This window comes from Gregarina niphandrodes (genome assembly GCF_000223845.1).
Source record: "Gregarina niphandrodes unplaced genomic scaffold scaffold00077, whole genome shotgun sequence".
Lineage (NCBI taxonomy): Eukaryota > Apicomplexa > Conoidasida > Eugregarinorida > Gregarinidae > Gregarina > Gregarina niphandrodes.
In genome coordinates, this window is record NW_011645843.1 from 10,820 (window position 1) to 22,384 (window position 11,565).

General features: G+C 52.9%; 8 protein-coding genes and 1 non-coding gene across 9 annotated transcripts; 5 read left to right on the top strand and 4 right to left on the bottom strand.

Moving 5' to 3' along the window:
* Positions 1-614: 614 nt before the first annotated feature.
* GNI_186860 (N-acetylglucosaminyl-phosphatidylinositol de-N-acetylase) lies at positions 615-1,274 on the bottom strand (the record flags this gene model as incomplete). The annotated part of the gene is made up of 1 exon (XM_011135322.1): positions 615-1,274. The coding sequence occupies one exon, from the start codon at positions 1,272-1,274 to the stop codon at positions 615-617; it is 660 nt and encodes a 219-aa protein (XP_011133624.1).
* Positions 1,275-1,456: 182 nt separating this feature from the next.
* On the bottom strand, positions 1,457-3,163 carry GNI_186870 (putative N-acetyltransferase; the record flags this gene model as incomplete). The annotated part of the gene is made up of 1 exon (XM_011135323.1): positions 1,457-3,163. The coding sequence occupies one exon, from the start codon at positions 3,161-3,163 to the stop codon at positions 1,457-1,459; it is 1,707 nt and encodes a 568-aa protein (XP_011133625.1).
* Positions 3,164-3,422: 259 nt separating this feature from the next.
* On the bottom strand, positions 3,423-4,172 carry GNI_186880 (bisphosphoglycerate mutase; the record flags this gene model as incomplete). The annotated part of the gene is made up of 1 exon (XM_011135324.1): positions 3,423-4,172. One exon carries the CDS (start codon positions 4,170-4,172, stop codon positions 3,423-3,425), a length of 750 nt encoding a protein of 249 aa, XP_011133626.1.
* Positions 4,173-5,080: 908 nt separating this feature from the next.
* On the bottom strand, positions 5,081-5,151 carry GNI_186890. The gene has a single exon. It is a non-coding gene; the product is annotated as a tRNA-Gly (tRNA).
* Positions 5,152-5,840: 689 nt separating this feature from the next.
* GNI_186900 (hypothetical protein) lies at positions 5,841-6,281 on the top strand (the record flags this gene model as incomplete). The annotated part of the gene is made up of 1 exon (XM_011135325.1): positions 5,841-6,281. One exon carries the CDS (start codon positions 5,841-5,843, stop codon positions 6,279-6,281), a length of 441 nt encoding a protein of 146 aa, XP_011133627.1.
* A 182-nt stretch (positions 6,282-6,463) lies between these two features.
* On the top strand, positions 6,464-7,036 carry GNI_186910 (hypothetical protein; the record flags this gene model as incomplete). Its single annotated transcript, XM_011135326.1, has 1 exon — positions 6,464-7,036. One exon carries the CDS (start codon positions 6,464-6,466, stop codon positions 7,034-7,036), a length of 573 nt encoding a protein of 190 aa, XP_011133628.1.
* A 643-nt stretch (positions 7,037-7,679) lies between these two features.
* GNI_186920 (hypothetical protein) lies at positions 7,680-8,234 on the top strand (the record flags this gene model as incomplete). Its single annotated transcript, XM_011135327.1, has 1 exon — positions 7,680-8,234. The coding sequence occupies one exon, from the start codon at positions 7,680-7,682 to the stop codon at positions 8,232-8,234; it is 555 nt and encodes a 184-aa protein (XP_011133629.1).
* A 487-nt stretch (positions 8,235-8,721) lies between these two features.
* GNI_186930 (hypothetical protein) lies at positions 8,722-9,330 on the top strand (the record flags this gene model as incomplete). The annotated part of the gene is made up of 1 exon (XM_011135328.1): positions 8,722-9,330. One exon carries the CDS (start codon positions 8,722-8,724, stop codon positions 9,328-9,330), a length of 609 nt encoding a protein of 202 aa, XP_011133630.1.
* Positions 9,331-9,941: 611 nt separating this feature from the next.
* On the top strand, positions 9,942-10,685 carry GNI_186940 (hypothetical protein; the record flags this gene model as incomplete). The annotated part of the gene is made up of 1 exon (XM_011135329.1): positions 9,942-10,685. One exon carries the CDS (start codon positions 9,942-9,944, stop codon positions 10,683-10,685), a length of 744 nt encoding a protein of 247 aa, XP_011133631.1.
* Between the last annotated feature and the right edge of the window lie 880 nt (positions 10,686-11,565).

Genomic DNA, 11,565 nt, shown 5'->3' on the forward strand with positions numbered 1-11,565 from the left:
CGCGTCCAGCCAAAGCCGCGTCCAGCCGAAGCCGCGCCCAGCCGAAGCCGCGTCCAGCCGAGGCCGTATCTGTCTGGCCAGCACAAGTTTTTCATACAGGCTAGGAAATTGGCGCCTCCAAATGTCGTCGCACTTTCGTCGAAGAATCTGAGACGGTCTTCTCAGGCCGCTTTAAGGGGGGTGCCTGTGGGGAAATCATCTCGGGAGCAGGTTGCCTCGTGGGTATTACCTCGTCGGGTGCGTTGTTCGTCTTCGGTACATGTACGTCTTCGGTACATGTTTGTAGTCGGTACATATCCGTCGTCGGTACATACCCGTCATTGATACATATCCGTCATTGATACTGTTATCTAAAGGAAAGGTTTACCGGAGGAGTTTTGGCTCAAAGAGAAAGAAAGATAAAAGCACTGGGTGCCAGCGACTAGCCCGCAGGATGAATGGCGTCACTTCAGCGGACGTGGATGCTCCTGTAGTCGATGGGACTCAGTTCATTGAAAACAGCGTACCTGGGGGAACTAAATTTCTTATGGTGACAACGGCTGGGGGATGTTACAACGGCTGGGGGATGTTACAACGGCTGGGGGAAATACGGGGGGTGGGGGGGGGGGGGAATCTTACACGGAAAACAAAACAAAGAGCACCCTGTACCATGTTAATTGTGATTTGTGGCAGTGCATTCCTTTGAACATTTGCAGGTAGCACGGCCTGACAAGGAAGATGTGCTCACGAGTACCTAGGAGCTGTCTGCAGAGGATCCACAACACTGTTCCAACAATGCCGGTATACTTCACTATCAGAGGTAACGATGTAAGTTGGAACGCGCCTTTTATTTTCACAAGACCACCCCGATCCAAGACGTCCGCGCAAGTCCTCCAGCAGGCCTTGTGGTTGGAATGGTGAGATACCCCGTCGCGATCAAATGTAAATAGCCAATCGATTTTGCGCTCTCTGCAATAATCCGTCAACAGTTTCGTCATCAAGCTCACATCCCACATGTACTTCGTTCCGTCCCGGAATTCCGGTCTATCGTAAATCACGACCTGAGTGTTGCCACTGATTCCGTACAACGTAGACAAGCACTTGTTAAGTTCCTCCTCTCTCAGCTTTCCCAAACCTTGATTGTTGCCGTTCGTGAAGCATACGATGTGGACCTGCTTCTCAAAGTCCACCAGTAATTCGCGCAACGTCAGCAACGTCGGTGTAAAGAACATTGTCTCATCGTCAGGATGAGCCATCACCAAACAAATACGGTCATGACCATCTATTATGTCCATGGGACTCTTTTGGTGAAAAAACCTCCACCGCACAATCTATTCCAAAGTCCGAAAGGGACCGCCAACGTGAGTCGCACCCACCATACATACCCGAAAGAGTGCCTGACTCAATGCGGTGACTCAAGTTGACCCAACAGAAAAAAATTCAGCCACCAGTGGCTATTATCACCCACCACTCGCCGCTACCGACGATCGCCGACAATATTTGTTCCCGCGTCAAGACACAGGAAGCTCCGCAACCAAGATTCGATTGGATCGCGTTTAGCATACCGTATGGGAGCTTGCATGAGCCGCTGGTCGTAATCCAATTGCGGCTGTTGCTGAAGCTCCTTCAGGACTACGTTCGTCAACGCCAGACCCGTGCCTTCATAGCCATCCACTGTGCTCGCGAGCAAAATGTTGCTCTTAGCTTTCAGGATGGAGCGCATTAATTGTATGGGGACGGCAGCAGCCTCGTCGATGACGAGTAAGTCGAACTGAGGTCTGCTGCCACCATGTAGGCTCAATGTCCCGTCGAAAGGCGCGTGGTCCTGCTGCAGTTTGGCTGCTTCTTTGACAGACACGAACTCCACGATCGTGCGATGGCTCTGATCCAGCAAACATTCGACTTGGCAAATTCGCGCATCTCGATTCCTATTGGTTTCCGTAGCCAGCTGGGAGTCCTTCATATCGAAATCCGGGTCTTGAAGATCATTATTTGTAAGGACATATTTTTCCTTCCAGGTAGTTTTGAGGTAGTGTCCAACGCCAGATATATCGCCGGTAACGGCCCCATATTGGTCGGTAATCCCTCCGGCTTCCAGGCCCTTAATGAAGAACTCAAAAACGGTGCTGACGTTCTCGATGTTGATCGCAGAGATGCCGACGCGCTCGAGTTTGCGCAACCTTACGCCTATTGCTAAGCCAAGTCCTAAAGCCGCTGACTTCCCGCGACCGCGGTTAGCCAATATAGAGACCACCCTCTTCTGGTCATCAACCCCTTCCCCTAGGTTGTGGAAATGGTCAGCAATGGCGGCCACGACCTTCGCCTGGTCAAATGTGACGCATAAATTCAGTATCGGAGAGATATGAGTGTGTCGCCGGAAGTCCTCTTGGAGACGAAGTAGCTGTTTGTCAACAATCGCATGCTTGCTATGTGTCCTCAGGTCGTACTTAGACGACGTCATTGAGCCGGTGATGTCGGGTATTTCCTCCAGCCGTTTGCGAGATATAGGCAAGATGTCAAGTTGGTCGTTAAGGATGAGGCAGTTACGACACTGGCTCAGCGACCTTATAAACCGCTCACAGTACCTGTTGCTCTCCACCGACCCGCCTTCTGCCGGGTCCTGGTCTGTCCGGTCCTGGACTGTCCGGTCGTGGTCTGTCCGGTCGTGGTCGTAGACGCGAAGTATGTCGAACTTTTTATGGAAGAGCTCTTGGAAGGTCTGGACGGACTTGATGGCGAGGACAATGAGTCCACCGCCGGCCACGGTTTCGACCACTCGGCACAGCACGTTGGGCGTGATGGCTTCGAAGTCCTGCAACACCAAAAAGTCGTAGGTGTTACCCATCAACCGATTTGAGTCACGGTACCGACAATAGGTCACCTTAGTACCCTGCTGGAACAGCCAGAAAGGGTCTTCTGCTTCCGCATCATACGTCCCGCGCGACTTCCGTTTGCTTATTTGCTTAGCACGTTTCATCTTATTCGCCGCAAAACCTATATCACGTCGATAACACCACGCAACACTCAACCTATGCGTACCCAGCTTGCTGCGCATTTCGTACAAATTCAACACATGACTCCGTATGTCCTTCCCTATTAACACCAAAAACGCCCGCTGATGGTTCTCCACGGCATTCCATACCAGAGACGCCAACTTGTCATCCACGCGCTTCCGTATCGCCATTTTTTTCCCGGTAATTCCTCTACGGCGGGGGGCAATACTTTTTTAAACTCGTTGTCGCCCGCCATGACTCCATCCAACCAGCCCGCAGCAAACCCCGAAGTTGGTCCATGAACCACCCGGGAGCGTGTGCAGCCACCCGGGAGTGTGAGTGTGTGCAGCCACCCGGGAGTGTGAGTGTGTGCAGCCACCCGGGAGTGTGTGCAGCCTACCCACACAATAAATCCACTCCAAAATCTACACAAAGTTCGAAAAATACAATTTACTGCTTCTTGCCCTGGTTCGCAACGGCGTCCATGCGTGCCTTGAGCTCGGCCTCGTCCATCAAGTAGTAGTGCTTGATAGGCTTGAGGTTCTCGTTCAGTTCGTAGACAAGGGGCACGCCCGTGGGTATGTTCAGCTCTAGAACTTGTTCTTCGGTCATCTCGTCTAGGTGCTTCACGAGGCCTCGGAGGGAGTTGCCATGTGCGGCGATCAAGACATTCTTTCCATCCAAAACCTGGGGAGCGATAGTGTCCTGCCAGTAGGGAAGTACGCGGTCGATGCAGGTCTTCAGACTCTCGGTCTGCGGCAGGCAGTCCTTCGGCAGCTTGCTGTACAGAGCCTGGTTGCCGGGGAACCTCTCGTCTGAGGTTTCAAGAGCCGGGGGGCAGACGTCATAAGACCGTCTCCAGATTTTCACCTGCGCCTCTCCGTGCTTCTCCGCGGTCTCCGCCTTGTTCAAACCCTGAAGGGCACCGTAGTGGCGTTCGTTCAAACGCCACGACTGCTGCACCGGGACCGCACACTGGTCCGTGTTCTCCAACACGGCCCAGCAAGTTGTCACCGCTCTCTTCAGCACCGAAGTAAAGGCCACGTCGAACTTGTAACCCTTCGCCGTCAACACTTCAGCGGCAGCAAGCGCCTCCTGACGACCAGTCTCAGAAAGGGGCACATCAGTCCAGCCAGTGAACCGGTTCTCCTTGTTCCAGGTAGACTCACCGTGACGGACGAGAACAAGCTTGTAAACCATGACGCTGCTTTGTGATGCTAAAAAAATACCAAACCGTCCGGGCTGGTCGCAGACAACTGGCTCCCATTCCGCACACGCTGACCTCTTGGAGCCGTCCGTGTGTGTGTGTTGTGCAAAAATTGATAAAAAGTCTAACCCGCAAGTTGACTGGCTGACGGCTGCTCCTGACGGCTGCTCAGTTAGTCGTTTTGCAGACTCGCTGAATATCCGCTCCGAGAGAACGTCCGTTTTCTTCATGCAGGTCTACTCCCTGACAGTGGTTGACGACTCTGTTGGTGACATGCGAACGCTCGGGTATCACTGTTGTTGCCGAACCCCGATGACTACCATAGGGGGTGTTGAAGGTTAAAATAGAGGTTAAAATAGAGGTTAGCTTAGTACCTATCCAAAGACCTGGCCGCAGCAAGAGTTATTTTTTACGGGATGCCAGCTCTTGAAAGAGTGTGCTGTGCCAGCTCTTGAAAGAGTGTGCTGTGCCAGCTCTTGAAAGAGTGTGCTGTGTCAGTTCTTGAAGGGAAGTGAATTGAAGGTGAATCTTAATCAATGTAGCTGATGCGGGTTATGATCTGTCGCCAACTTGGTCAATTGTTACATCACTTACCAGCGCACCAAAGATTGGAAACGAGCGACTGCAAGCCCTTCCTCTACGTACTCAAGCACTACAAACACTTCGTATCTTAACGGTAGATGTTGATGGGCCCTGCGAACCAGAAGTCGATGTATCCATCGAATACGGTAGACGTAGTATCTCTAGGTAAGTGTACTTGTTCCGGAGTCGGACTCGTCAATGTTATTGGACATCTTGTGTTGATGCCGGCTTGCAATTCTGTGGATACCGGAGAGACCCTCTCATTTAACGCGAAACGTGAGTGTCAATGAAACTTGTAAACATGCGAAAATACCCGAAATGCGTCTGCCGGGAATCGAACCCGGGTCGCCTCGATGGCAACGAGGCATTCTACCACTAGACCACAAACGCAGAAGCACAACTTTGTTCACGAGCACGTGGCCACCGGGGAGGGGAGGTGGGGTTAGAGCCCCCGGCTTGCCGCCCAACCTACATCGACTTTAGCCACTCGGGCATCATCACGCGGAAACCGCTGCAGCGGTGAACCTTACCGGACGCGATCAGAACCCATCTCAACTCTCCTTAAACTTAAGCTAACTTCAACTCCTTCAGTAGAATCGCAGCCAATACCGAGAAGAGTACGGTCTCACTTTTCTGTTAATGAATCAAGACAAAAGGGATAAAGATTTGAAAACAAGCACGCAAGTGTGAGTTCGCGAAGACATTGACGATTCTCAACTTTCCATGCAACTTATTAGTTGACGAACATATTGGAGTATGCGACCAGTGGTTGGTGGGCGACGTGAGCGGTAGACGTCCTCGGGTCAAAAGCTGGACCCAGGGTAGAAGCGGTGAAGAGACGCGCTGAATGATTGCGTTCGAAGAAAGCAGAGTCGAATGAGGTCTCAGACATCCGCGTGGAGAGTACGGTTGGGGACTAAACGTATATCGCAGTATCTTTAGGGCTGCAAGTTTTTTAAGGGCTGGTGATGCGGACCTTCGTGGCCAGTTCAGAAAGTGGTAGTGGGTATGTGTAGTTATCGTACCTGCAGAAGATGTTGTGTGAGGGCAACTGGGAGGAGTTACCAGGCTCAACGAGAATGGCAGTGATCCGAATTCAAACTTTGAGGAATGCGTGGGAGAATCGTGGCTTTGGACGTGAGATTGATGGGCATCGACCCGACCTGCAGCTGTACGCGTTAGAGACGACCGTGGGCGAGCTCCGGAAGCAAGCTAAACCATCTGAAGTAGACCAACAAGAACTTGGTCGGAAACGTGTTAGAAAAACAAGAGAGCCCCGACCGGCAGGGTTTAAATTTGGCGATCATATCAAGTACCTACAATGGGTGTGTTTAGGCGATCTACCGGAAATTTCGTACCGTCGATTATGGTGGTACGAACACCCATGGTGTTGTAAGCTTTTCGATAACGCATCGGAAACCGGAAAAGCGGGCCAAAACCCGGTTTGGGATCTGGTGTTTGAAGGCGACTTTTCGGAGCACTTCCGAGCTGATGATATGTTAGTGGCCGTGCAGCTGTAGGAGGGAGCCAAAAAGTTGGTCGGGCAGGTATTTTTTTGGGCGTAGTACACAGCCAAAGCGGATTTTGACGGGACGAAACGTGAATTAGGCGTAAAGTATTTTTGGTCGAGAGGGTGATGAGAACGTGTGTGGCGAGTGCAGAGAACGCTTGGGAGTGCGCTTGGTTGTCATACCTGCAGAAGATGATGTGTGAACATGACTGGGACAAGTTACCAGACTCTACCAGAATGGCCTTGATCCGATTTCAAACTTTGAGAAACGCATGGAAGCGTCACGCCTGGGACCAGGAAGATGGCAGAAGGCCGCAACTGGCGGTGTACGCCGTGGAGAGAACCGCAGGCGAATTACGGAAGGAAGCTAAACCCTCTGAGATTCTCCCCCAGGAATTATGCCGATTCCGGGTTAGGAATACTGACGAAGCCCGTCCCCAAGGGTTCGATATTCGAGATCAACGTAAGCACCTCCAGATACTTCGAACGCAGGACCTCCCGGAAATTTCGCACCAACGCTTGCGTTGGTACGCTTTCGAAAAGTGCCGCCGGCCATTCCAACCCTCGACCAACTCCCAGGCTCAAGACACGCTCTGGGAGGACAAAGTTCTCGAAGGCAACTTCACGAAACACTTCCGATCTGATGATCTTCTCCTAGCCGTGCGCCTCGGGGACGCCCACCCCCACCGGTTCTGGAGCCCCTGGAAGGAAGAAAAAACCAGCCTCAAAAACTCCTCAGCTCGAGAACCCCTCAGCTCAGCTTGAGGGCCCCTCAGCTCAGCTCGAGGACACCCCTCAACTCAGCTCGAGGACCCCTCAACCCAGCTCGAGGACCCCTCAGCTCAGCTCGAGGACCCCTCAGGTCACGGATCCATCGGCTGGACTACCCAGCTCAGCTCACGGACCCATCGGCTGAAGGACCCCTCTTTCGGACCCCCGACTCGTCTCCTGCACCACTGAAGTGGGACCTCATCGCCTCTGGGATCACTGCTGCTCTGGACCCTGCAACGACCAGCACCTCCCCCACCCAGTCAACTACAGTTCGCAACCAGCCACCGACTGTAACTGCCCAAAGCCCATCCTGGAACTTGTCACTTATTGGTTTATCTCACCACTTATTTCACGCATCAATGCTAGCATTTTATGGCCGCACTGTCCATGCGCCGCCTCTGCTTTATCGAGATAGTTAGCCGTGAGCTGTTGGTCTTGAGCTGTCAGCACACGCACCTGCCTCCAAGGTGGTGCTGGAGTGGTCCTGAGAGAGGAACGGAGTGGAAGGTTAAGGCGTCATGACTAAAGGAGCAGATGCCGCGTTGGAAGGTGGACAAAACACACCGCGTACAAACACGGCGTTGGAAAAAAAGTCAACGAGAATTGCATCAAAGTATTTTTGGCGACAAGGTGTATAATGAGAACGTGTGTGGCGAGCCCGGATAGTAGTGCGTTTGAGTATGTCTGGTTGTCGTACATGCAGAAGATGTTGTGTGACGGAGACTGGTCGCAGTTGCCTGACTCCGTGGAGGTTGGTATGTTCCGATTAAAGACTTTAAGGAATTTATGGCAAAGCAAATTGTGGGCGGATGGGGAGTTTCGACCTTCGATGGGCGTCTACGCCGTGGTGACGACGGCGGGCCAAATTCGGAGTCTGGCTAAAGCGTGTTCTCTGAGGCGGGATGAGCTGCTCAAAGCTGAAATTCGACAGCGATGGTCGAATGACCGCCAGCCAAAGTATATCTTTAAGGACCACATCAAATACCTGGACCAAGTTTCGTTCGACAAACTCTGCGACCTTTCATGCTGGCGGCTTCGGTGGTATGCGAATCATAATAACTCTCATCTCTTCAACAGCGAGATTTGGTGGCGAGGGAAGAAGGCTAGAAGCCCTCTCTTGGACCGAGTGCTGAAAGGAGAGTTTACGGCCCAATTCGGGCCTAATGAAATTCTCGTGGCGGTAACACTGTGAGCCATCACAACTACGAGCCATCATAACCGTACCACCTGTGACCTGTATGTATTTACACCAACGGACCGTTTCGTACCTCACTCCCTGTCCTCCTTACTCCCTGTCCTCCTTGAACAAGTTATTGACCCTTGAACGGGTTACCACATGTGCGTGGTGTGTGCACGTGTGCTCACACAGTTGACGACACAGACGCACGAGTATGGGAAGGAAGATGGGAAGGCGGCGCTGGAGTATACCCCTCCCTTCTACCTGGGGGACGAAACATCAATTTTTTGGGTAATGAATTTCCGGTGTGCTAGTTAGGGAGCGCGTGCGTATAATGAGGACGTGTGTGGCAACCGTCGAAAGTGTGTGCCAGTATGTGTGGTTGTCGTACATGCAGAAGGTATTGTGTGATGCTTACTGGGATGAATTGCCAGACTCCGCGGTGGTGGCCATGTTCCGAGCCAGGACGTTGCGGAATTTGTGGGCGAGGGGTTTATGGGCGATGATATGTCAGCTGCGCATCCATGCCTGGCTAACGACGGCCGGTGCGATCCGGAAAGAAGGCCGACCAACGGGCATCTTCCAAAGAGAACTGTATTATGGCCACGCCATTAACAATGGCGCGCCTAGGCCTTCTGACTTCAATTTTCGCGCGACCATTAGCCACCTAAACGGTATCCCTATAACCGAACTTCCACGATTGTCGTTCCAGAGACTCTCGTGGTATGCCAGCGCTCAGAACCAAGCTCTCTTCGTCGACGTCTCTCTTCGGGACGAGAACGAATACTACAGCTGGGACCGAGTGCTGGAAGGCAACTTCACAGAGTTCTTCCGAGCCGACGAACTCCTAGTGGCGGTGCGTCTCGCGGACCGGAACAATACGACCCGTCCGACAGCCGTCCCATCCTTGAACCCCCAATTCCGTCTCGGGGACCCGCATTCCGGCTCTGGGACCTGTCCCGCTCTAACACCCGCTCTAGCACCCGCTGTAACACCCGTTCTAACACCCGCTGTAACACCCGTTCTAACACCCGTTCAAGACCAAATAGTTGCCCCACAAGAACACACCATTGCACCGTCTGGTCTGGACAGGTGTTCGGAACACAAATAAGCCCCAACGAAACACATTCCCGACGGCATCTTTTTCGTACGTATTTCAACAAGTGAAAGAGAACGCGTGTAGGCAGTCCGGAGAGAACGTGTGATTGTGCGTGGCTGTCGTACCTGCAGAAGATGTTGTGCGAGGGCAACTGGGACGAGTTACCGTGTTCGGTCGAGGTGGCGGTGGTCCGGGTGCGGAGGCTTGGGAGGGTGGGGAAGCATCAGGCCGAATTAGTGAAATTGAGCCAGAGGAGCTACCGTCGTACAATTTACGGGCGAGCCCCGACCACAAGGGTTCAATGTCCGCGAACATCAGGAGTACCTACAAAAATTCAACCCAGCCGGCAACCCAGCCGGCAACCCAGCCGGCAGCTTCCTACAAACGACTTGGGTGGTACGCCCACCGAGGTTTCCAACAACTCTTCAATGTCGTCCCGTAGAACCGATGACCATGGACGCGTCCATGCGACGGAGTGCTTGCTGGGAGGCAACTTGACGCGGCCGGGGACGAAACACGAAATTTTTGTGTGTGTACACCAACAAGGTATTGTGCGTGTGTGTGTAATGAGGACGTGTGTGGCGAGCGTGGAGAGTGTGTGCCAGTATGTGTGGTTGTCGTACATGCAGAAGGTATTGTGTGATGCTTACTGGGATGAATTGCCAGACTCTGCGGTGGTGGCCGTGTTCCGAGCCAGGACGTTGCGGAATTTATGGCATAAGCGTGCATGGAGGAATGTCTCCCCTCGGCCGCAGCTCCGCATCCACGCCTGGCTGGCGACGGTGGGTACTCTTCGGTCACAAGGCCAACCTGCAGGCGTCCATCGAAAGGAACTTCATTATGGCCACACCAAAACGAGGGGAGATTCTATACCGCAAGGCTTTGACTTCCGTTCCCAGATCGGTCAACTGCGCGGAATCCCTCTGACCAGGCTTCCGGAACTGTCCTACCTGCGACTCCTCTGGTATGCGAGTCCTCTGAACCAAACGATCTTTGATGTCCCCTATTGGAACCCTGTGACTGCTACCCAACATCGTCTTTGGGACCAAGTGCTGAAAGGTAATTTCACAGACCTCTTCCGAGCTGACGAGCTCCTCGTCGCAGTACGTCTCCAAGACCGGAACCCTTGGTCGCCCGAGGCCATCCGCGCGGCTGTCGGACCTGCTCGGCTCTCCGATCCGTCCACATCGATGACGCCTTTGGCTCCAGTGCCTTTGGCTCCAGTGCCTTTGGCGTCTCTGCCTCTGGCGTCTCTGCCTCTGGCGCCTCTAGGGCACGTCCAGTTATGCCAGTTGTGGAGCACGTCCGACACTGGGACACCTACGCCTATCGGGCCCGTCCGAATCTGGACAAGACCCCACAATTAGGACCTGTCTTCGACCTCGCCGCTGAGAGCTTTTCGTCTGAAGACAATCGACAAGCCCCACCGTCAGCTATGTTCCAAGACGACCGACCGCATGCAGGATACCGGAAGACTGTATGACCAGAACAGCAGCAAGACGCGCACCTCGGAAGAGATTCTCGGTCTCCCTGATACGTCGTAACGACGCCTGCGCTGATACGCGCAGATGACTCTTCGGTTCCGAAGTTGTTTGGACACAAGTTGTTCAGCATCTTCCGATGAGATGATATTCACATAGCCGTCGCCCAGGTCCAACAACGAGACCTTCGGTCATGACGCCTTCGGTCATGACGCCTTCGGTCATGACGCCTTCGGTCATGACGCCTTCGGTCATGACGAGACCGATTTTTCGACTTTTCACTTTGGATCTTATACTGGGTGATGACAGCACACTAAGGCGGTTTAGATGCATGCAGTGCGGGGATGACAACACGCACACAAGTTGTGTTCTCTGACACACACACACACACAACTGATTATGTTTCGGGTCTGACCTAGAAGGATGTGTTTGCCGCACGAAATAAGAGTATTGATCGGCGAGAGCTACCCTTCTTAAAAAGATTTTCATTTTATAACACAGATATAATTTTCTAATACAAGAAAAGCCGGTTGCATCGAACATGACATCCGGCAGTTGCATTTAGTTGTGGGGAGGAGTCGTGACAACCAAATGTAAAAACACAACACAAGTTGTATTCGTAAAGGACGGCTGAATGGGCTACGCGTTCGCAAAGAGTCCCTCAGCGCCACCGACGGCTACCTTGGCGCACGGCCTGCCGATCTCACTTCCCGCTCTGATACGACTACCTGTCCGCCCACCGCGAACTTTCATGTACACTAACGTG